Below are 24,782 nucleotides of genomic sequence, written 5' to 3'. Positions count from 1 at the left end.
TTGAAGGTGCAAGAATTAGACTGTAATCATGCCATTTCCATTTCATTTAAGGCATAGCTTAATCTCACTTAGTTCTACCATGTTATGTAAAGTCCTAGGGTAGATTTTTGGTTTTGCCACAATGATTCAAACAACGATGACAGTAGTTATGATTTTTTCATATCAAAGCAATGGAAAGATATTGTAATATGTAGGATGGCTTTGATTCAAATCTAATCTCCAGTTCATTATTTTTCATGTACTATTTGAGGTAAAATACAGCTGAGCTGCCTCTGCAAGACAAACTGCAAAGCAGAAGTAGAAAAAGAACATCCAAACTAAACCCCAGCACTGCGCTGCAGCTAGGCTACAATTATTCCCGTCATTTGTAACGGATGTTTATGAATGATTCATTACAAACATGAAAAACATTAAAGTAGCTGCGCTGCCTTAATGCAAGTGCTGCTTTTATTTGCTTATTGTTTTCTTTCTTAAAGTAACTTCTTCATGGCAGCTTGGCTGGCATTAGCCACTTCCTTACACTTGCACCCCAACACCCACCTTGAGGTGGAATGCCCCGATGGCAATGACTAAAAACCCTCACACAAACACTTGTGAGGACAGATTCTTTCTTTTCCCCCTCTTCTTCTCCTTTCTGCCTTCCCTCCCACCAAGCCAAACACTCTACATTCCTCCTGCCACCATGCCAAGTGTCTCCCATTTGATGGCACTTCCAGTCCTGACCTTGGGAGGGTTGGTGTGTGTGCACGGGCTGTGATTTTTTGTGAATTCCAAGTGAAACCCATGTTGCAATTCACGTGTGGGCAGTTTTGCTCTATGAGCACTTTGAGGCCACAGCTGGGGATGGGACCACGCTGCTTTCCTGTGGCTGTAAGCACGTGGCTTGTGGTAACCTGCCTCTCACACAAGGTACAAGCGAGGTTCAAACATGTCCTGTGGTGTGTGTACTTACAATTTGGGGGACGCAGGGTGTTCGGGATGAATTGCTGTACATATAGAATATAGCGAAGCAGAAAAGCAATGTGAGGGAATTAGGCCACAGCACAAAAACACCTAATATTGATTTTAGCTACAAACCGTAGTTTGATTATGGCCCATAAGGTAGAAGCAAGACTCCCCGAGCTTGTCATTTCTCATACATGCAGCGATATTAGGAGGTATCATCGCTGAGGAAGGAAGAGCCCAGCACCAAGAAAAGTAGGAGAAAGAGAAAGAGAAAAGTAGAAAATTTAGATTCCCTATAATAAAGATGAAAGAAAGAAAAATCTTCATATTTTATCTTAGAATAAAGAAAGTTTATTTTTCCAGTCAGATTGTCTAGGCTTCACCCAAATATAAGGCTGCAAAGACAGCAGTTGTTATTATTGTGACATAAAGAGACATCTAAGAGGTGATTCAATAACCCAGACAACGAGAGCATCCATTCTAAAAGACAGCTGGAACAGCGACACAGAATGTCATAGAAAAAACAGTAACAATCAAACAACAACGAAAAATAAAGTCCACCAGAGACCACAACATTAAAAATAAGTACAAAACTCATTACAAAAATATACAGCCTCATAGAGAAGCACGTTCCAATCAAGTCAGAAAAATATTGGAACTTAACATTATTAGAGGAACCATTTGCGACTGCAGCGAACAGAACAAAGAGAGAAAGGAGTCCCAAATGTTACAAGGATATTCTTTACAGTAGTGCAACCCCTGTATATTAAATCCTTGCTTGGAGAACGAACATTTAGTGGTTAGCATTAGCCAAAAGAAAATTGGTGATGGATTTCCATCCTCAGTGCAACAGACATATGCTTTGAGAAGTGAAGCACTTAATTTACAGGGTATTTATGCAGTCTAGCATATGATACAGTACTGTACATCCAAAGGAGTATAGGAAAAGACAAAAGTAGAAAGAACATTACAGAATTTCAGTGCCATCATTGAACCTTCTGGTGTGCTATTTATATTACAGAAGTGTAAACCCACAACTTCCCTTCCATATCGTTAAACACTTCAATTGTTTGTTGGTTATACTCTGAATTGGTCATTTTAAGTTAAATAATGAGCAGACTGAGCAGAAACTCTCAAACATAGTACAGTAAATGAAAATAAAATCTAGTTCATAAATTGTGCAGAAGGGTTTTGTTTCTGGTGTTAGGGCATGGAGAGAATGATAAACACAGAACTCACTGACACAGAAATAACCCAAATACGGGGAGGAAAGTATAAAGGACATCCCTTCAATCATCAGTTTCTATAGAAACCTCAAAGACCTTTGGTTGGGAGTAGCCCTCCATCGAGGGCACAATATTTGACAATTATCTCAAATAAATAAGACATAATTATAATATTAAATAGTGTGCTAAGTTAAGCCACCCAGTAATCCAACCTCCAGGGGAAGAAAAGGAAATCTAATGCAATTCTTAGCAAGAAACCAGGACTGACTGTTTCCCCCAAGACAGACACGAGAGCACCTTTTCATAACCTCCTCACCTTTTCAGACCTTACAAATGAACTAGTTGAAACCAGCAGACTGTTTAAGGGGGGAGAAAAGGGCTCAGGAGGCCAAATCAATATATTTTTGCAGTAAAGCTTTTTTTTTCCCTTTTTTTTTTTCTCAAATAACTTTATAAATATTTACATAAATATTAAGGAAAGGCAAAAATCTCATAAGCCATCTCGGCATTCATGTCTATGGATACAGACAGGAACTAAGAGAAAAACCTAACCAAAAAAAAAATAAATCATTGCTTCAGAATAGCAACTCGGGATCCCAGTTTTTGCATTGATTAGAAGAGGAGACCTACGTGAAACAACAATTCAGCCGCTGAGAAACAGTTTGGCACAGTTCAATAACATTCCTTTTTTGGCTGGACAAGACAATAAGGTTTGTTTTGTTTTGTTTTGCTTTCCTCTCTGATCACCAAAAAATACTGCTATGATGATCTTGCCTTACACTGCGCCCCAAGTCCATGGAAGCAAGCAAAGGATGAAATGTGTAGAAAATTCAGCACAAGCGAGGCAATTATATGTTGCAAAGGTTGGTAAGACACTGGTGAGAAAGGAAAATAAAAAAGAATTCCCGCTTCAGATCTTGAGACAAATATTCATGGAGTGATGCCAGGGAAGAAAGGAATGTTTTCATAGTTTGACCCACCATATTCAGGGACAGAGCCATCTCCACGTTTCAGAAACAGGCGGACCTTGCGGCCACCATTTTTAATCAGTTCGATGGCCCGAGCGTGCTTCATGTTCTTGGTAGTTTCTCCATTGATCTCTAAGATTTCATCACCAATCTGCCAATGTAATGAAGAGATTATGATTAGAAACAAGTCCTCACGAGGGTCCCTACCAGCACAACACAAGAGTGGCCATAGCAAAGCTGGAACAACTATGCATCAGGTGAAGCTAAACATGCCCAACTCCTTCCTGTGAGTGCCCACTGTGAAGGGGTCTGGGAGACATGAAGATGACGGAGAAAGCTTGAGGTATCAAAATATCTCACTGCTGTTCTGAAAATCACTTTGCAATTACTGTATTGCTCAATAGTATGTGCAGTGTTAGAACTGGTGCTATTTTATTTTATTTTGATTATTTGTAAAGTTTTTAGTCAAAGCGGTTGCTTGTTTCACAGTCTGCTCCAACTGGGATGTTCACAGAGCTTTTTCAGGTCTGTTTCTAACTTGGATATAGTTTGATATAGATATATAACTTGGATATAGATACCTACTATGAATCAGCAAAGCTGATTCTGTAAATAAAATAATTTATCAGGAGAAGAAAACAGGGTGTGGAAGAGCTCGTCAAAGCATTGACTTCCACAGGGCAGCACTGATTTTGCATCACATTTTCATCAGCAAAAATTTTGGACCCATAGATCTACCCCTAGCACAAGAACTTTGAAAATGCCCTTCACATGCCATATCTGGAGACAATGACGTATATGGGAAAGTTATAATGCATTCTCTAAGAAAGGTCCAAGGACTACATAAAACCTGTCAAATTATTTTTTCAGTAGGAATTTTATAACATATGCCCTTGTTATATAATGTTTGTCATTCAGCTGATACGTGACGTTAACAATTAATGTTAATCAGAACCTACATTGTAATTTTGTAACCCACTGGCCATAGACATGTTCTGTCCCCTCTCTGCCCATTAGCAGGCAAAGACTGTGGCTGTTCCATTTTCACTGCTACATGTGCCCTTAGGCATTAAACAACAGATCATGTAGTAGAGTTTGGAAAGCAGCATTAGAAGAAGGGAGTGAAGTCTTCCACTGAACACACACTGCTATAGACTGTGCACCAAGAGTGACAGATGCCATCAGCAGAAGTAAACAGAAACCACTTTCAGTTCATATTTAATTTCCCTTTCAGCTAGAACAGCAGAAGGGAGAGGCAGGAAGTCAGCTCATTCCAAAGCAATGTTTTAAAGGCACTCTGTGCATACCCTCATTTTCCCACATCTCTCGGCGGGCCCGTCCTCAGCGAGCCGCAGCACGTACAGGTCCATGTTGTACTCCCGGCCACCTCGCAGGCTGAAGCCAAAGCCTTTGGCTCCTCTTTCTAGCTCAACAGTGTAAAAGTCTTGGTCCTGCTGGAGAGAAGACAGCAAACACCCGATTGAACAGAAAGTCAAATACTGCTCTGCTCTCATGTTGGAATTATTCAAGCAAAAATTAAACATGGAAAATCAGTTGAATTTTCACATGCAGACCAGGATTTGCTGCTTCCTCAGACACCACTCTGCAATTTGGACTTCTGGTGGCTGTGAAGGGCTGCTGGAATGAGTGGGCTTGGCCATGTCCTGCTGTGCATTTCTGGGCACCCCTGTTGCACAGCACATCCTGGGGCCAGGGCAGGAGGGGACATCTTAGGAAGGTGGTTCAAGGTTCTACCAACCTTTAAAGGCAAGGACAACCTCCCTTCCAATGCCAGCTTTAGTGCAGCATCTGATGGCACCTGGGGTGAGCCTGTGCCATGGTGCTGGCTTTTTGTGTTGTTACCACATCATTTATTCCTTTGCAAGAAGCTCAGAAGCCTTTGCATTGTTTTTCTCAAATGCTATTATGGGGATGTTTTGAAGTTCCTAATGGAAGATGTTACTTCTGGGATGGCCAGTGGCAAGGAAAGTTAACAGGGAGATAGATAATCTCTCTAATAAGATACTGTCTGTGGAAGCTGGAACACTCCAGCTATTGCCCCTTATTAAGTTTTCCTCTTTTTTATTCTCTGAATTTATCATTTGCACACAACAATACTTTCTGGAGAGGCCCCTCACAACAGACAATTCAATAAACAAACAAAAATTATTACTGCCCTAAAAATGTCAGCTCTTTTTTTCTTTAATTTTACTCCCTCAAAGTCTCTATGAGAATGTGTTGGAAATGTTTCTCAGCTGAAACAACAGCCACACATATTAAGAAACTAATCAGAAAAATCCTCTTTCTTTTCAGCAGACTGAGGGAGAGCAGCTTCTCAGTAGGAATTTTCAAGGGATCTATTTAAACACAGCCCTCAAGCAGATTGGAAACAACAGTCTGTGGTAAGCAAAACAATTAGAGAGGTACTCCTTACCTGTGCTGCTTGGGGTGGTTTGAAATCAAACTGGGATTCCTGCTTTGGTTTGGTGTTGTTCCTGCTGCAATGAATGAGAGGGAGAGAGGAAAAACACAGCTCATGGGACGTGAAAGTGATGAAGAAGTAACTGAAGAGAGAGCATGTCGAGATGCTCTCCTCAAGGAAAACAATCTGACCTGGTCTCCTGTGGTATTTGCTGAGGAGTATGTGTGGTTGTGATTGTAGCAATTTTTTCTGCATTGGTCAATAAAGTAGCATTGGAGGATTCTGAAAAATAGATTTTGTTTTTATTCTGAGGGAAGACCATGGGCCATTCACTGAAATAAAAAAAGAGTTTTGTAAAAGCATTTCACGGAAAAGCAACATTACATTGTTTTTATAGAACTGGAGATGGGATCAAATTCCTTAATTCCCCATATTAATATTATAAGTATGTATATGAAACTGTACACTCAACTGGAAAATGAAAGAAAAAAAATTAAATTAGGACATCTGGATTGGAACACCCCAGACCATTAAACACATTCATGAAGACCCACTTATAGATGAAGGATTGAACAAAGTTTTGTCTATTGTCTAAATACATGAATTCCAACCAATTAAGTCTCTAAATATTGTAGGTTGGGTGGATTAATTTTATAGTATCTATAACTATTCCAGGGATTATAAATTTATCAGTCCTTCTTCCATCAGAAACTGCAATCTCCAGTAGAATTGAGATGTGGCTCTTATCCAATACCTCACAAGATGATACTGAATGTGGCTGAAACACAAATTTACTGAAACCCTTCTCTGAAATACAACCCACTGCTGCCTCAGCACTGGAAGCAGGAATGTGGTGCCACCAGTACCAAATGCACCAATAACTCTGGGTAACACTTACAAAAGGGTGCACTGAAAGAATACAGGGAGCAGGAGTAACTTCTAAGCTTAATTTCTGCCATGGTAAAGGGCTCTCAGCCCAGCATCAGCCTGTGCAAATTGCAGATTTCTTTAGGCATGGAAGGAGGGGCTCCAAGGACAGGTCCTGTCTCCTGCCTCTCACAACTGAAAAGTGACTATGTAGGAGTCCCTCACAGTCTGGCAGGGCAGAATATTCCCCTTGTCATTCTGCAGCTGCATCACAGACTTCAGCAGGACCAGAGTTAACTACAAACTCACTCAAAATTCTGCCTAAAATTGAGGTCATGTCAATCCCATTACTCGATAATTAGCAACACAGACCCAGAACTCTTCTGTATTGAACTCAACAGATTTTCCAGGACTATATATTGTACCAATCCTGAACTGATATTAGTACTGAGCAGTTTCAAATGCTGAATTGCTCCAGAAGCCAGCAGTTCCTGAAAACACTCCTTCTCTCCTGTGGGAGTTTGACTTCAGGAAAAGTCTCAGTGGTACTCCATGTACCTTGATGGTGCTTAACCACACAAAATGCTCAACAGTTATGTTGTTTGCACTTGGAGAATAATGGGCAGAGCAGCAGAAACAGCCACTCATCAGACATGGCATTCCCAGCTAAAGGCACTGCTGTGGTGGGCAGCTGCACCTTTGCAGAACAGCTCTGTACACAGGAGACCCCCTCTTTGTGTCTATACCCACTGCACTCAGGAGAGATCCACAGAGTGCAAGTACCTACAAAATACTGACCATGATCCACCTTTCAAGATTAAAATCTAAACTGAACACACAGACACTAAGACAACAGTGACAAAAACTGGATGGAAACATCTCCAGTTGGGTCTGGTTTGTTGGACCCAAACATGCTGCATCTCCAACATAAAATTACAAGGCCTTCTACCCTGCCCCTGTTTGCCTCTCAAGCTACAGGCATCCACTAATTCATTTTACTGGCTATGGAGAAAGCGACCATTATAAAACAGAGTCCAGCTGTAGTACAAAATTGCAGCAATGGGAGGGTTTTTGCCTGAATTAAGATGTGGTGTATCCTGGGAGTTTAACTTCATTTACTTCATGGATTGATATTAATTCTGGAGAAATCTAGACAAGGGGAGGTTTTTTCCTTTCTGCAGCTATTTGCATGTCAAGGGAAATTCAGGAAAAAGGACAAAGAAGAAGAAGAACCACTTAAACAGATGGGTACAACAAGAGCACAGCTCCTTTGCCTGCAGTGCTGTGCCCAAGTTAACATGCCCAAACCCTCAGCATATGGAGCTGAAACATCTTCCAGACCAGAGCTGGCATGTGTCCAGCAGCTCAGAGAGCAAGAGAGGCTCCTGGGTCTGCCTGCACCTCTCAGTGTAGGCATGACCAAACCCTACCCTTGTGATGATGTGCCACTGACAGCTGGCTTGTCCCTACGTGTAGTTACATCGTTGGGGTTTAAGAAATAATTCTGTTTATTTTGTAAAGATGCCTTGATGTCAAAATCTGTCTCCTACATAAGAAAGCCCCAAAACATGGTTAAGTGTTCTGTATTCATCCAGAACAAAGGCCTCTGAAATCTCCCACAAATATTTGGAGATCAGATGAAGATGGGCTTCAAAGAGAATGCAAGATTCCTACCCTTTAGTAGGTCACACTAATAATACCAAGCAGAGCAACAACACATCTTTGGTACAGATGTATCTTCACACCACTGTACTGCAGCTATCTTTAGCCCACCCTCTCCCATGAGTCAGGAGTTGTGCATAATTTTGCCAGTGTTTTAGACACTGCTTCAGGACACATGCCAGCCACCATGCAAAACTGGAACAGAATAGAGCAAAAATTATCTTTAGTACAATTATAATTGTGTGTTCTAAACCCTACATATTTCATTGATTGCTTGCCCTGCTCTGCCCTAAAACTCTCTGTCACCAGTTACATGCCTAATCTAAGCTTGTCCTGTTCCAGCATCCTGTATCCTTGAATCTGCTGGAAGTGTGGTAAAGCATCATCACTTCATTGCAAATACAATCCTGCAGTCATCTGTGGCAATTAACTTGTGCAAGACTTATTACAAAGCAAAAACTCTTGGTGTTTTTAATAATGTTAGAAGAGATTAGCAGTGTGAGTTTATTGTGAGTCTTGTGATGCACCTCAGTTTCATGTTTATCTGACAACTGGCCTCTGATTTATGGTCCCCCCTCCTTGAAGCACACAGGCCATTTATATTTGCCAAAAAAGCACTCAAAAAGAAACAAAAGATAACAACAAATCAAGAAAAGCATACAAGGACATCAAAAAGAAAACAACACTGAGACAGATTTCTTGTATCTCATGGGGTTTTAGAGCAAACCCCTCAAAGATTTTGAGAGTGTTGGGTTTTACTGTCTTTTGGAAAATAAATGCAGGTAATACTATGCAAAGTTGGCACTCTGACTTGGAATTTCAAAGTGACAGTAAAAAAAAGACTTAAAGTCTGAATTGCTATGAAAGCAGAGTTGATTCCTTCCCCAAAGAACAGCTTTCCATGTCCTCCAGGAATACGTGATGTCAATCACAGGTACATGTTTCCCTAATTTGGGACACATCATTGCATGAGCAAGACTGGCTCAGCATTTATGTCAGGAGGTTATATTCTTAAAAAAATTCTTAAATCATTTAGAAATTGCTTAGTTCTCAGATGGTTTTGCTATTTTAGAAAATAAGCACTTTATTTACTTAAAGATTCACCTTCCTTTTATCAGAGACTAAAATACAGGTAATGAACAACTCTTCTCTCAGTTTATCTTCCAAAACAGGCATGCACAGGCCAGCTCAGATGTTAGCTGGATTCACAGCCATTTTATTATTCATGAGCACCCTATTTGCTCCAAGCAGCAGAGGATTATATAGCATTTGACCTGGTACCCACTAGACAGTAGGAAAATAAAGCTTTTGTGCAAAACAGATCACCCTAAACAGAAATAATTTATAACCAGATAATTTCTCATCCTGGTCTATGGGGAGCAATGTGGAAAGGTTTCTGCCCAACAAGCTCTCACTTTGAACCCATCCATGGCAGAGAAGCACAATAAACAAAGGAAAAACTCAGAATTTAGAACCACAGCAATTTTAGTTCTGCTGCAGATACTTTACCAGGTTTCTGATCAGTTCCTATCTGGGGATCAAGCCAGGGATTAATTTAATGGAACTGATACATAACACAGATCCTTATTTTTATTAAATACTTCAGTGACCTTAAATCAGCACCAAGTGTCAATTTATTATTAGGGAATCTGCACATTCCCTCTCATCTGAAACAGTGAGATCCTGTCTAGGGTAACTCTGAAAATGCAACTTCAGAACCATCCCCATTTAAGCAGTCATTTCAAAATGTACTGAGCTCGCTCCCAAAGCAACTTACCCAGAATAAAAGCAAATCTGCTTTTGAAACAGCTTAAAACATGTCAAAGTGTTTATCTCTTTCTGTGATCTCCTTACTCTATAGCCTGCTTGTGTCTATACAAAGCTTTAGGAATCACACATACTAACAAGTGATTCCCAAATATTCTAAAGCTGCATTATCAAACTAAGAATCAAACCAAAGTGTATCGAGAGATCCATCAAATTTATGGAAGATCATTTTAAGCAGATGCATGGAACACAAAATTCTTTTTTTTGTACTGTTGAATTAGCACCTCCCTGTTAAAAACCAACCATCTCTACAAAAAATCCAAAAAATAAAACTACGGGAGACTCACAACCTCCCTCACTGCCAAGTCCTAAAGTGGGAGTGGAAACTGAGCCCTCCACGGCTCTGCAGCTCCACGTGACAGAAAAATCCCGGGGAACAGAACCCAGCAGAGGGTGAGGCAAGAGAGCAGGAAACAGATACGTTACCATCTCCTGGAATGATGCGCAGGGTGACGGTGTTTCCCGCTTCCTTAATGAGGTTGACGATGTCTGAGTGCGACTTGTTGGTGATGGAGCACCCATTGACGGCCAAGATCCGGTCGCCGACTTTCAGCTTCCCGCAGCGGTCGGCGGGGCTCCCTTCAATTATCCGACCTATTTTGTGAGGCATGGCCACACATGCATTTCCCGCTTTTGTATCGGTTTGGGGGTTGTTTTTTTGGTTTTGGTTTGGTTTTGGTTTTGGTTTTGTTGTTTTTTTTTTTTTATTGTTTACGTATGTGGGAATATGGTGAAGGGGAAAAGGAAAAAAAGGGTTGAAAAGGGAAAGAGAAGGTTAAGGGTTAATTAATTAATGCATCAAGCAAAAGTTATTATAGGATAGCTTTGCTGCCAGTGTTCAAAACATTGGCAATCAACTAGTTGAGTGCACAACACTTTACTTCTTCCACAAAAAGGTGTTTTGTTAATCCCTCAAAACTCCCCCCCAAGAGGATTTCTGTTAATAAATGGTGCAATTTTTATTGACTACAACTGCACTTAGCAGCTCCATCATAACCCAAATCTGATTTTTTTTTTTGAAGAAAAAAATTGAAACTGTTTGTAGAAAACTCAACTTTCCTCCTCCAAGATTACATCAGTGTCAGCCTCTCCAGTCCTTCTCTAAGCCAACTGCTGTTCAAGCTTCTGCCAATGTTTTGTTCTTTCTCAATTTAGAAAGATAAAATCATTCTAGGCCTAGGAGGGAGTGTGGCTCCCTATCTACCACACAGACCCACTCTACCAGCACTGATGGGGAAGCAACATGAAACATTATTCTTCCATTGTGAATAAAGGTACTACCAGGGAAGGCACAGGACCACTACAGATGGGCCAAGACTGACAAAGGTAACCTGTTTGGTGCTGGCACCCACCTCAGCCTCTACTAACCCTTCCTCTTTTATGATCTTAGATGGCACCAGGTAGGAACAAAGAAGGAATAAGGTTCTCCTCATTAAAATACCTCTAAAACCACACACAAAACCATTGAGATGTCTGACACACAGAGCGAGAGCACTTTGGGATGAATGTGTTCTGGAGACAAAATTCTCCTCCTGTTCCATGCAGTTATTTTGTTTCAAAAACTCTGGGTTGTCCATAACATGCAGAATTGGGACACAGGGGATACACAACATCACTCAGATAAATCCAGTGAGCTTTTCTACAGCTCCTTTTTGTGGGCAAGAGGCCTTGGGGCACACAGCACTGGTCATCTCACACTTTGCATCCACAATACATTCACCCTCAAGATGCACTTTCCCATCTCTGCTGTAGTCTTCATTTGATTAGTAGTTTTAGAGATACACACACATGACAACACTAGAAAGACCATAAAGAAGAAAAGGCTGAGACAAGGATATGTGAGGTTGGAAAGATGCAATGAAAACTGGCAGAAAGTGTTAATATTAGTTATATTAGTTACAAACATTAGGGAGATCTCTTTTTTTATTTTGTCTTTAATTTTACCATGATGTTAGGAAGTTTCTCTTTCTGGTAATACAAAGCCCCATCCAGTTTGCAGTTTATCCTGTTTTGAGGATGTGAGTTTCTACTCTATCCAATCCACTAAACACAGATGACAGAGCCCACACCAAAGTGACCAAGGTGGGTTTTAGAACCAGTTTGGCCCATCTCTAAATACTACATATCAAAGAAAAAAACTACAAAGCAGGTCCAGAGCAAGCACCAGACAGCAGAGGGAACACATCTCATGCGGAGTGTTAGGAAAAAACTGAATATACTTGAAAAAATTAAAGGAAAAACAGTCACAGATCAACAGATCTCCTTGGGAGCCCTGCACAGAAAACTTCCAGTTAGCAAGAATTTTGGGCTAAAGCAAACACAACTTTTTACAACCTCAGGTCAAGGTTTCTCTGCAGAGAAGAGTTACAGCTTAACCTTCATACAGTAAAAGTTATTTACAGACGTTTGCAAATCCATTCAGAAGATAAAAGCACGCCCTCTGTTCTAGACTGTGTTTAGTTTAATCTGTTTCACATTACACCATTGTGTCCTGGCACCAAAACTATCTTGGAAGAGCAGTTTCCAGCAGCAAGGAAAGTGTGAGAGAACCTAGAATCTGAGAACTGACAGAACTCAATGCACTAGTTTTGTAATACATCATTCCCCCTTGAAATCTCAGCCAGATTGCCCAGAACAGAGCTAGAAACAGCCTGTTCTACATCCATACCAGCAAAGGTGGTGTTGCTCCCTTGATGTATTACTAAGGGTGTCACTGATGGGCAATGGCAAGAAATGTCAGAAAATAAAGCCTGGGAGAATGAGGGAAAGGCCACTTCTTGCACCTGTGTGTCCCAGGAGCACTCAAGCTGCACAGGGAGCCTGCAATGCATTTTCTCTGCAAACCACAGCACTGCTGTGGGAGGTGCTGTGAAGATGGACAGTACCTTCCTTTCCCTCCACCCCTATCACAGACTAAGGGAACACCTTCCTTGACAAAGTACAAGTGGATGCTGCCTATGGCTTCCTTTTGGAGGATATGGAAAGGATAGAAAATAGCATCTCTGACTGGTTTCCTCCTTGCAATGACACTTCTGCTTGAGAACAGGCTGTTCTGGGCATATTTGCAAAACCAGCTTATGAACATCTCCTCTGCAGCAACCCCTGAAAACGGGTATCTGCCTGGCAGAAAGACTGTCTTGAGACAGAAACCATGACCACCTTTATTGGGTCAGGATTTTACGTGTGACATAGCTGAAACTTAATTTCTTCCTACTCTGAAGAAATGCATTTGGGGAGAGGTCAAATGGTAAAAGAAACATCCTGTTCTTTTAACAGTATTCCCCGTTTTATGTCTCACCAGCAGTATTAATTAAAACTTTCCAGCTACCAGCATGCTCACAACATAATGATGTTCAGAGTAACCCTGATTGCCAAAGAGAAGTTAATCAGTTTAAGCATTACTGGTTTTAAATCAACTGGCTTGATTCCACCATCACGAGACATATTTCATTCCACCTGCTCCATTTCTGCGCTGGCAAACAGCAGCACTGGGAGAATCCCCAGCTGCTCCTCTGAGAGCAAACCCCAGAGAGGCTCTCCAGAAAGTGAGCATCAGGAACTGCCATAGGTCGCCTTTGAGCTCCTCAAGTTGGGATGTCAGTTCACTTTTCTCAACTCAGTGATGAACAACACCCAGGAGGCAAACACCCACCGAGTCTTTGTTTCTACTTCTGCTATAACTACATAAATCGGGCCACGCTCATGACTTTTAATCACACAGATCCCCACCCACCTCCTGGGGCCGCCAACTTCGCCTCTCACCGGAGGCGCATCCAAAAACGCGCGGGACTCACCGAACGTCGTCCCTGCCTCGGGCCTGCTGACGGACGAGACGATGACGAAGCCGAAGCCCTCGTTCTCGCCGCGGCGGATCTCCACGTCGTAGGGCTGCACCACGGCGCTGACCACGCCGCTGCCGCCGCCGCCGCCGCTGCCGATGCCGCTGGTGCTGCCGCTGCCCGAGCTGACCGTGTTGAGCGAGTTCTGGCTGCCCTGCGGCGTCCGCTTCTCCTCCGTCAGCGAGGCCGGCTGGTTGCTGCTGTGGTGGGAGGAAGCCGGGGATGGGACTTCATTCTCTGCCTTGGGAACTGGGGAGGGGAGAAGAAAGAGTGTTCGAGCAGGCTGCACCAGTGCAGGAGCGATGGTGGGCAGGATGGTCAGGACAGACGGAGATGAGAGATCTCTGAAGCCAGGTCTTGGAACTTGGGGTTTATTGCAAAAGGCCTGGGTGCATGGGCCCTGCTGGGAGCTGCCAGCCACAGCTCAGAGCAGGCCCAAGAGAAGTAAAGAGAGTGGTAAAGAGAAAGAGAGAGAGAGGATGAGAGGATAAGAGGTAAAGAGTAAAAGAGGATAAGAGAATGAGGTTCCTGTTACAATACAATAAATTTTCTTCTGTGTTGAATATTCTAATTCTCACTAAGCAATTTAATACAAGATACAAATCTTATAGCATTTACATACAGCCTGTAAGAATCATTACATTACCATACTGTGTAACATTTTAAACTCTTAAAAACTAAAAAACTACTTTTTGGAATCTTTCTGCTAAGCTAGTAGGGTCTGCTCTGACCTTTGGACCTGTCTGCAAGCAGAGGGTATTGTTTCATCAAAAGGGGATTATTTTCAGCTGGCCACACCATCGTTTTCTAGTCGTTCGGTAACTAAGGTATCTCAAAGCTTGCATTCATTTCAATCTTGCTTATAGTTTCTATATTCTCAAAATCTTTTGCCAGGCAATCATAGTTATAAGGCTTTCCTGTTTCATCTTCCCCAACACACCATTTAGTGCTGAGAGGAACAGCGAATTTGTCTTTCCAAACAAGCTGTGGGTCTGCTGGTAGACAGAATTAGCACTGGGGGATAAAAGAAACAATGGGAAGGGTTCCACTGATTGATGAATGGAAAAAGATATTTTCTTTTACAAATAAACTTTAGGTTTGCTGATAAATGAAATTAGACATTGAAAAGGTGAAAGAAACAATGCTGAAGAAAAACCCCTAAATTCCATAAGAATTAAAAATTAAAAGGGAGGGTTATACATTAGAGGGAAGTCTTTGGTATCAGGTGTTCTGGGAAGTCTGTACCTCTCAAGTACCTCAACCAATGGGGGAAGAGAAAAGGGAAATGAGGCTGGGAAATTGGGATAAAAAGGGAGGCTGCGTCCTCCAAGAATTTGAGAGGTCCCAGGGGAATGACCCATGGTCTCTCCCTTTATTCAAATAAAGTAAAAGGATTCCTCTGTCTCTTTTTTGGACATAAACTTCTGATCTTTGTGGATTAATTTTCCTAACAGTGCTTGGAGATAGGTGTCTACTGAGAAAAGGGTAAAAGAAAATCACCTGCTTTAGTCTGTCTATCCGTGGCCATGCTTTCAATAGCTCTGCTCATTGGTGGAACTGCCCACACTGCTCATCCTCTCCTGCGTGGGCTCATTCAGCCAAAGCCATCCGCTGCCAAACTGCAGCCTGGTTAAACCAGTGCAGTGCTGTGTGCCTGGATGCTCTGTGGCATTTTAAACCTGGATTACATTAGTTCAAAGGTGCCTTCTCTAGCTATTGCATCCCCACCTCAGTTATATATGTACAACCACATGTATGTTGTACATATGTATGCACAAGCCACAAGGAGAGGCAGTAATATCTCACACCACCACCTTCTGTGTGTAGTTTTAAACTGAAGCTATCAATTAGTGCACTGATTGCATTTGATTAATGGGATCTTTAGTAATAACAATCTCTCAACATGAGCAAAACAACTTGTGAAGCAAGCATTTCTGGATAGAAGAACCAGCAACTATCATCTGTACAGTCTGGTACAGACATTAAACATTGTTAATGTTAATATTAAACAAGTGTTTAACAGCAACTGAAGTTGGAAGGGATATTAGTTTAAAATCTAATCAGCTACCACAAGGCTTGAAGAAATCTCAAAAAAATTGCTTAGTCCAGACTCTGCTCAAGCGAGGGCCAACTACACCTAATATCAGTCCTGACAGATGTTTGTCTAATCAGCTGTTAAATATCTCCCCAGGCAATCTATTGGTTGCAATATCTGACTTAAATCTTCCCTGCTGCTACATAAGGCTATTATTTCTAGTGCTATCTAACAGGCATATGGAGAACATATTATTCCCTTCCTCTTTGCAGCAGCCTCTTATAGTCTCGGGAAGTTTAATACCTCCTCCCCCTCCTCTGCTTCAAGCTAAAGAATCCAAATTTGTTCAATATTTCCTTTCAGACCATGTTTTCTAGAGCTCTCCTTATTTTCCCTGGTCTTCTGGACTCCCTCCAGTTGGGCTCTCTCCAATTCAAATATATTTTTCTTGAAGTGCTGGACCATATTGCACTAAGCCATCATCTGCTGGGAAATCAGGAGAGTTTCCCCCTGCCTACATCCCTGCACAGTCTTTTTCTTCACCTGAGCCAACCTCAGCATAAAGCTTGTGGCCCACAATAGCTTCCACATCTTGTTACTCAGCCTGTTCTCCACAGCCCATTTGTGCATCTGAGAGCAGCATATTGCACTTGTCCTCGCTGAATGGCTGCCTCTGCTAATCAGGTCACTTCTCCAATTTGGTGAATCAAAATCAAGTTGAAGATCTTAAAAGCATCAACATGAAAATGGATGGCAAACAAAATCTAAACCTGTAATTTCATGATGCAAAAAAAAAAAAAAAAACCCAACAACAACAAAAAACTTTAAAACATCCTTGGATTGAAGTCCTGTCTGCACTTATATACTCAAAAGTATGTACTAAATAGATAGCATTCTTCATATTAAGATTACAGGAGCATAAAATTTCCTCTACATGAATCTCAGGACAGAGAGTACTCATTTAAGTGAACCATCTTTTTCTACTGGCATACAGATGACAGGAGGAACAAGGGACCAAAATTCAGAAACAGCCTTCTCCACAAAGTTCTGCTGAAATTTAAAAGCCTGCAAATATAAGGTGAAAGAAGGGATTCTGAATAATTTATCCTAGAGTAAGTGTCCACATTTGCAATGATTCAGAAATAGCTCGAACTGCAGTAACATGCCTCTGAATGAAATATCAAGAGAGATCTTATGCATCTAAATCTTTCATGGTAATTTCTAGCCTGGAGGCTGTAAAACTGCATAGAAAATCTACACACAAAAACAATACCAAAATTCAGCTGCCCTTCCTCCCAATGCTCTTCTAACGCTTCTCTCACACCAGACCTTGGTCAGGAATTAAAGACAGGCTGTCAGAGGAGAGACATAACCTGGTGTTTAATCCACACTGGGAAGAAAGGAAGAAATGAGACGTGAACATTCATTTATTATTGTGCAGAAGGAGCTCAGGCCTGGATAAGAACACAGAGCTATTTTACAGGTACTCTTCTGGTCCTAACTTCCACTGAGGACCTAATTTCCAACCTGAACGTTATTTTGATTCTCTTTAAGATCAAAGTACATCACTGCCTGTTTATCTGATGATGCCTAAGCTTGAAAAGCTACATAATATCATTTTCTTTGAGTGAGTAAAAGCAAATCCCACGCCTGAGTTCCTAAAGGGACTCAAAGGGACAGGCAGCACTCAAAAGTTACTATCCAATATTAAACATATGGCCAGATGTTATTTAGAAAGCTCATGCTCATGTTTTCATTTTCCTTGCTATTATGATATTTCTCAATCACTTATCTTGGTGTCAAAATGGTACCAGGCAGTGTCACTTCTCTTTGCATCTTTGTCTTTCTGCCAGCTTCTTTCCTGTTCATTTAGATCCTACACTTGTACAGTGTGTACACAATGCCCAGCATAACTCAGCATACAGAAAACTCTAGACCTGTGCAACCCGGTCTAGTGGAAAGTGTCTCTGCCCATGGCAGAAGGGTTGGAAATGGATATCTAAGGTCCTTTTCAGCCCAAAACTTTCTATGATCCTGTGACAACAAACATGCACACCCTGGCTCACCAGAACCAACAATGTTTACAGTTTCCCATCCTGAGGTCACTTGACTACATGTTGAAGCTTGCCCTGAGCCTGGGACAGCAGCCACCACACACCAGAGCCCTCACTCACACTCTGCCCTTGCCTCCCCTTCTCTGGACTCTTCATCATCTTTTCCCTCACTCCCAGTTTAAGGGCAACTATCACCCTGCACATTTATTTTGGGAAGTATACAGAAAACACAAGCAGGTGGCCACAGTGTCTGCTGCATGAGTCAAAGTAAAAATTGTACGTTGCAACCAAACAGTTCCCATTTCATCTGAAACCTTATGAACACTGGGAAAGCCAACTAAGACAGTCTTGACTGGAAAAAGAATACTTGAAACTTTTTTGATCAGGAACAAAAAAGACTAAAAACAGGCAAAAGAGGAAAACAAAAGCCCATCCCTTGAGTTTTACCAGAACTAGAAGAAGCTTTTTTTCCCTTAGACCGTTTGCTGAACAGATGGAATCCCGGTAAGAAAACGCACCCCTGCAGGGTGATCCTGCAGCCTACCTGTGTAAACCACTTTGCGCCTGACGGTCAGGTTGACGTGACCTTGTTTGGCTGCCTGCTGCATGAGCTGGACCACGAGCTGGTGAGATTTGCCCACCACGGGCGTCCCATCCACGCAGATCAGCTCATCGCCCGATCGCAGGCGGCCGTCGGCGTCAGCAGCACCCAGCGGTACAATGTGACCGATGTAAATCTGAGGAATTGGCACAGGAGGAGAGAGAGCCATGAGAACCAGCTGCAAGCAAGGGGCACTCCCAGTTAGACCTCATTTAGGAGGAACATGAAATTGTTGACAAATGCCTGCTGGTCAGAGAAGTTGCTCCTGTGAAAGCGGTTCTGTGTGAATACAGCACACTGGGAAATTGTAATAAATGGACATCTTGTTTCTGTAGGCAGTCAATTCACTCTAAGGACAGACAGCCTTGGGAAACTTCTTCAACCAGACAGTGACCAGACAGGAAGATGGTTAATAGCACTGAGGGTCTTGTCAGGGAAGCTGAGATTGAGTTACCCTTTCAGTTGCCTGCAGGGTTTACAAGCTCTGCACCACACGCTTGTCCTCCAACTCGGGCTTGGATTATCTCCAGTGAGCTCTGTGGAGTTACTCTAACATGAGATGAATTTGTGGTCTCTCTTCCCATCAATGAGCAAAATAATTTTGGCAGGGAAAAACATGGAAAGTCATGCTGCTACTGTCTAGCTAGGACCTGTGCAGCACAGGAAAGGATGCCACCTCCCACATGCACTGGATTTATGGTAAATAAATGAACTGAATTCAAGCAGAGAACTGAGCATTCTAAGATCTGAGAACCTGCCATTCTAAGATCAAAATACTTGCAAACACGACCAGGACATCCTGTCCTCAGTGTCCAAGGACCTCTGTGGTTTTATTTGGTTTATCATTAAAGTAGAAGGAGAAGCCAAACCCATATTGGTTATGGAGTTCTGGGGTTATTTTGGAGGGAGGGTGGGGAGATGCAGGATATATATATAGAGTCCAGTAACTATTTAGCAGTGATTCTACAGCATAGTTCTGCACAGCTGTACATTCTACTGCTGTGTTTCTGAAAAATGCCACAAACTAAAACATGATACTCACAGGTTCTCCAGGCTCATTTCCACCTAGAATCCTAAATCCAAACCCAGTTTCCTTTCTCCATAGAAAGATATCCTGCTCTTGATAATCTGGAACTGAAGGGAAAGAAGAAAAACTATCATTTTTAATCAAAATACCACACCTTTTACCTTTTTACCCAAATCAGGACTACTCAGACACACATAAAAGGATGTGCCATGCAATTTTAACCTTTAAATGAGATGGGCTTGGAGATCACCTCCTTTTTACATAAAAAAAGAGACATAACTAGCAACATTTATAGTTTTAAATACTAAAGGATTATTACTTATATTACTATTAAAAGTTATGCAGTGGTTTCTACTTTCTAGGTATCTAATTGTGACTTGCCCTTTATTTATCACTATAATATTTCCTTCTGTCAATATTAGCATCATTACCCATTGCAAGAGTCTCTTCCAAACCATCAATAAATAAATGTGTCCAGCAGAGAATTACTCTGCCAGAAACAATACAGCTGCCTCCTCTTACATGGGAGACAGAAGAGCCACTTGTTATGACTTCTACTATTTAATTAACTTTCCCAAGCATAGTTTGCTATCTGTCAACCAACCCTGCTTCAAATAACTGTGGGACAGATCCCCACTTGGTGTAAATCAGAAGGGCTCCACTCAGAGCAAGGCAGCTCTCCTGACTCTCTCTTGCTCGTGTGCAGGCTCTGCCAAAGCACTGAAGAGATAAAACCAGCTGGAAACATAAAAAAGTCCAACCTCACCTACTGATTAGTATGGAACACCAGCAAGGTTTTTACAATGAATATTACATACAGTGAAGTACTAACCTTGAAGCGCTGTTGAACAGCAATGTTTTATATTAACTTACTCATGCTTGCTTTCATCCCCTTTTTAAAAATGCATAACTAATTGCTAACATTATATCACATCAGAAGGCAACTTCAGGTTCATTTAATATTTATTGGATAGTATCTGTAACATTGACTAATTTTGTAATGATCCCCTCCCAAAATTTATAATTAATGATAATAAAAAGCTGTTGCTTTACCAGTCATCTGCCTATAACTTCAGCAAAGAAACCAAAGTATATAATTCAGGAATCCAATTTAAAAAGGTGCCTCCTCAGACACAGGATGCAGCACATTTAATGACACATCATCTAGCTTTCTGTGTCTACGAACAGGTTGTTTTCCATTGGCATCAGTGAATGTCAGATTGGGCCCTAATTGGATTTTACACTGTCTGTGCTTATTCTGCAAAAATTTGGGTCTGCTCAGGTGCTTGTCAGACTTTTGGTTACCTCTGAAGGTCTCTCTTCCATGAGTTAAAATATAACAAGTATGGAAGAACTGGGAATACTAAAAACAAAACTAATAGGTGAATGGTAAGGTACAGATGTCTGCTTCAACATTTTCATTTAAGCTGGCTTTACAGATAATATTTTCACATTTTAATTACCTGCAATTATAAGCCAAGCTTAACACCCGTGCCCTCACTGAATTAGAGGCTGATTTTTGTCCAGACACAATTAGAGAGCACTCGGGTGATGAGCACGCCGGGTGCCTGTGTGCCTCATCTCCTCTGGCTGAGGGCAGCTCGCCACGCACAGACGTGCAGCACAACAGCATCCAGACAATGAATTAATTGCTGTTTGTCACTGCCTTCAGCAAGGGGAGCGTGACAAGCAGACACAGTCAGGAGCGTCTCTCAGCCCTTCTCAGGCTGTTTTGGCAAAGGCTGGCCCCAAACAATTAATAGTGTGTGTTGGATCTGTCAGAGGTAAAGTGGCTGCTGCAGAGAGCTCTGGTGTGGGCTCGTGTCCTCGGCATCTCTCAGCACCTTCCCATTTGTCACCCCTCCAGTCCCACTGAGTGATGCCTTATGGCCCTGGTTTGGGTCCCAGCTACACAATTAACACTGCTGGGGAGAACAGCAGGCCAGGCTGGATCAGCCACGTCAGACCAAAGCAACAAAAAAAGACAAGTCTGGCCCCAAAGAAGCCGGCTCTTTCACACTGTGCTCCTCCCACTGGAAGGATTTCAGCGAGGTGGAACACAGATACAACAGACATACAGACAACACACTTTTTCACAGAATGAGTACAAAGCTCCTTTTACCACTTATTGCAGCAGCTCTGCAGGGCAGTGATTCACTGGCACAGCTCAGAACACCCATCCACCCCTGAGCTTCAGAGGTGAAACCCTCTGAGGCTCCATACCGGAGAATTATTTTAGATTGTACCATTATTAAGCTGCACTTCTGAGGAGCACTTTCCTTACTCAATGGGAACATGGTGCTGCTGAAACTTTGTTGAAAATGAATGAAAAATGGCCTCTAGGAGTCATTCATTGCAACCCTGCACCTTGGCTGATCTCAAGCATGTCTGATTCTGACAAAACATGTACGCAGCCCAAATGGGTAAAATTTTAACAGCAGCAAAATTTAATCTGCTTGTTCCAAATTAAACCAGACCATTTGGAGAGCAGTGCTAAAGTGGTAAGAAGAGTTCTGTGAATGTCAGGACAGGTGGGTGATGGAGCCCCCTTGATGAGCCACGTGGGCAAACACATGAAGGAAACAGGAACATGATATACCCACCCTCGAGCACCTACACCATCCAGCCAGGACAGCAAAGCCAGGCTTTGCCCCTGGGAGGTTAAACCTGGCCTATGGCCCTGCCACACTCCCTTGGTGATGAAGAGCCCCCCACCACAGAGTAGCAATGACATCAGAACGAGACATCACAAGACACAGATACATTCTCAGCACAGTCTTACATTCTCCAAAACTCGTGGAATTGATTTCTCTCTCTCTCTCACCCTTGCTCAGTCCAGTTGCAGGTGAAGGTGACATAGCTGCAATATTAATTTTACAGTTTTGGAAAGCTTAATGTATCTGCTTTCTTGTTAGTTCATTTAATTAATTGTGACTTTATGGGTCGTGTTAGGCTTGCATGCACAATTTGTTAAGGCTATAGCTACTATGAATTATGACATACTAAGTTTCACATCTCTGTGCATGTGTAGATATAAAATACACACACATATGAATTTACACATTTATGCACATGCATGCAGGTACACTTGAAAAACCTTTTTTCTCCTTAGAGGAAAAATTTCTGTGACAACACCTGAAACATACTTTTCTTCAAGAAACCTTTCAACTTCATGACATGAGTTAGTTTTCCAAACAGAAATATCTTTGCCAAATGTTACAAGAAATTCTAAATATGTGGTGATGAACAATGAATACAGTTCTTAATTACAGATAATTGTAATCAAACTTCACTATGCAAACTTTAACATGCTATATAAAATAAAAATTTGCCTAGTGTGACATCAATTTCAACGTAAGATGGATTCAAGAATGATCAGTGTGAGTTTGCTTTAGTCACTGGCTCATTTGAGGCAGCAGCACTTTCAGTGCCTCATAGCTTGGCAAAACAAAAAATGTTTAAGGCCCAGATTCAGCAAACGATATGAGGACAAGTCTGAAACCAGGAGTGGACAGTCTCACTGAAGCTGATGGAGAGTTTCAGAGCTGAAAAGCCCTGCAATTTACCCACAGCTCTCATAAGGCTCCATATTTGCAAGAAATCCATTTCCTAATCATCCCACTGCAGGAGAATTCAATTTTTTTTTGGTCTTTTCCTTTCCCAGCCCTTTGTGGTGGCATGGAAAGCTTTTGAAAGATGGTTTCAGCAGGAGCTCTTGACAAGATGAACAAGCTCATGTGAGTACCATGGTCCCTTTTAGCAACACGTTCTCTAGGGGCACGGATACATCTGGGTGCCCAGGAGTATCACTGCAACTGTTTGTCTCCAATTATTATAATAAAAGGACATAACCCTACCAAAGGGCTTTTACTAAGCATCATCTTTCAACTCAGTCTGATCAGAAGGTGGCTGCAATTTCAGGAGAGTATTCTTCTTTTCTATTTTAAGGGAAAATTATCTAATGTTTGTGTCACTGTGCAAATATTTTCAGTTCTGTGTAAGTGCTGATGAGCCAACATGCTAGGGTCAAGACTTGTTTGTATTGTTTTAATTAGATCTGGGGAGAGAAAAATCCTCCTAAACAAACTGTGTGCCTGAAAATAAAAATTCAAATATTAATGATAACTTCGAATATTTTAAAAGCTTTAAAAATTCTCTATCGTGTTCTGCTTTACTTTTAATTAAATGCTTAAGCCCTTCAAAGGGATTCATTAACACATCTGCAATTCAGATTAATTCATTTTGTCACTGCTGTTTTGACAGATGGCCATATGTAGGATACGGTATTTTGCAAAGCAATCAGGCCACATGAGACAAATTTGACAACAGATTGTGTTAATCTTTAAGGAAGTTTAATAATACATTGAAAAGTAAAAAGCATATTATAAAAATATATTTCAATAAAACAGTGTGAGGTTTCTGAACTGTGGTTCTCTGCTAAGCCATTCAATTGCTGTTTCTGTCTCTGAGTGCTCTTGAAGTGTGTCATTCCTGAATCTTGGAACTGCTTCAGCTTTCAAACCTTAAGGGTTTGTCCTTCCCTCTGATTCATGTACACAACTCCCACGAGCAGCAATGAGTTACCCATAACGAGAGCTCAGGCAGCTAAAGCTCAGCACCAGCAAAGAGTGCATTTGTTTCCACCACCAAATGCTCTGTTCCCACATTCCCACAAAGCTGGCTATTCTCAAACATCTTAATCCAGCAAAGACTGGTCACTCTGGGCCAGACTGCAGCACAGCCTCTGAGCTCAGCCTTAGCCTTAAAGCAAGCCTTTGGGTCTACAGCTTGGAAATAAGCTTCCCTGGACCTGAGCCCAAACACTCAGCACCTTGCAGGGCTGATCCCCTCACCCCAGGGAGCTCCACATGAAGGAACTTTAACCCACATTTGTGGAATAAAGTTGCAGCTCTAATCTGCTTCCCCTCAGCCAGAGTCCAGAAACAGGGATGGAGCCTTTCCTTAGCTTTGCATTATTAATTCTAGCTTAATTTTTGTTCTTTTTTTTTTCTTCTCTTAAACAAGCGATGTCTGTGGGTCTCCCCTTTCTGATATTAAGATGCTTTGGTTAAATCATAAAAACACATGCTTTTACACAATTATGGGTTAGCTGGTGCTTTTCAGCCTAATTGTTCTCTACCAATCACTTCAGTGAGACAGGTCACATAAGGCAAATACAGTCTTTTTGAATGGAATACTGATCCAAAGACAACTCAAGTAGAGGAGGAATGAATTTTACAAATTCTGAAATATTAAAAAGTTGCCTTTACTTTCTGTGTCTACATACTTATTATTATTGTAAGTAACAG

General features: G+C 41.7%; 1 protein-coding gene across 31 annotated transcripts in view; it reads right to left on the bottom strand.

Annotated features, from left to right (window-relative positions):
* MAGI1 (membrane associated guanylate kinase, WW and PDZ domain containing 1) overlaps positions 1-24,782 on the bottom strand; it is a 348,628-nt gene that overhangs the window by 3,398 nt on the left and 320,448 nt on the right. For 8 of the 31 annotated variants that reach the window (XM_030228181.2, XM_030228164.2, XM_030228175.2 and 5 more), the window contains 9 exons: positions 22,256-22,333; positions 19,489-19,580; positions 18,390-18,582; positions 13,712-14,005; positions 10,344-10,547; positions 5,753-5,843; positions 5,574-5,637; positions 4,447-4,593; positions 3,152-3,290 (listed from right to left, as the gene is read on the bottom strand). In XM_030228181.2, the coding sequence (XP_030084041.1) occupies positions 3,152-3,290; positions 4,447-4,593; positions 5,574-5,637; positions 5,753-5,843; positions 10,344-10,547; positions 13,712-14,005; positions 18,390-18,582; positions 19,489-19,580; positions 22,256-22,333 (1,302 nt within the window). Of the gene's footprint in view, positions 1-1,077; positions 1,167-2,759; positions 3,047-3,086; positions 3,291-4,446; positions 4,594-5,573; positions 5,638-5,752; positions 5,844-10,343; positions 10,548-13,711; positions 14,006-18,389; positions 18,583-19,488; positions 19,581-22,255; positions 22,334-24,782 lie in introns of those variants that run through there. The other 23 variants (XM_030228169.2, XM_030228186.2, XM_030228189.2 and 20 more) reach the window with 15 other exon arrangements.

This window comes from Serinus canaria, chromosome 12, assembly GCF_022539315.1.
Source record: "Serinus canaria isolate serCan28SL12 chromosome 12, serCan2020, whole genome shotgun sequence".
Taxonomy (NCBI): Eukaryota; Metazoa; Chordata; class Aves; order Passeriformes; family Fringillidae; genus Serinus; species Serinus canaria.
Note: the sequence above shows the minus strand (reverse complement) of the source record. Positions and strands in the feature narration are given on the sequence as shown.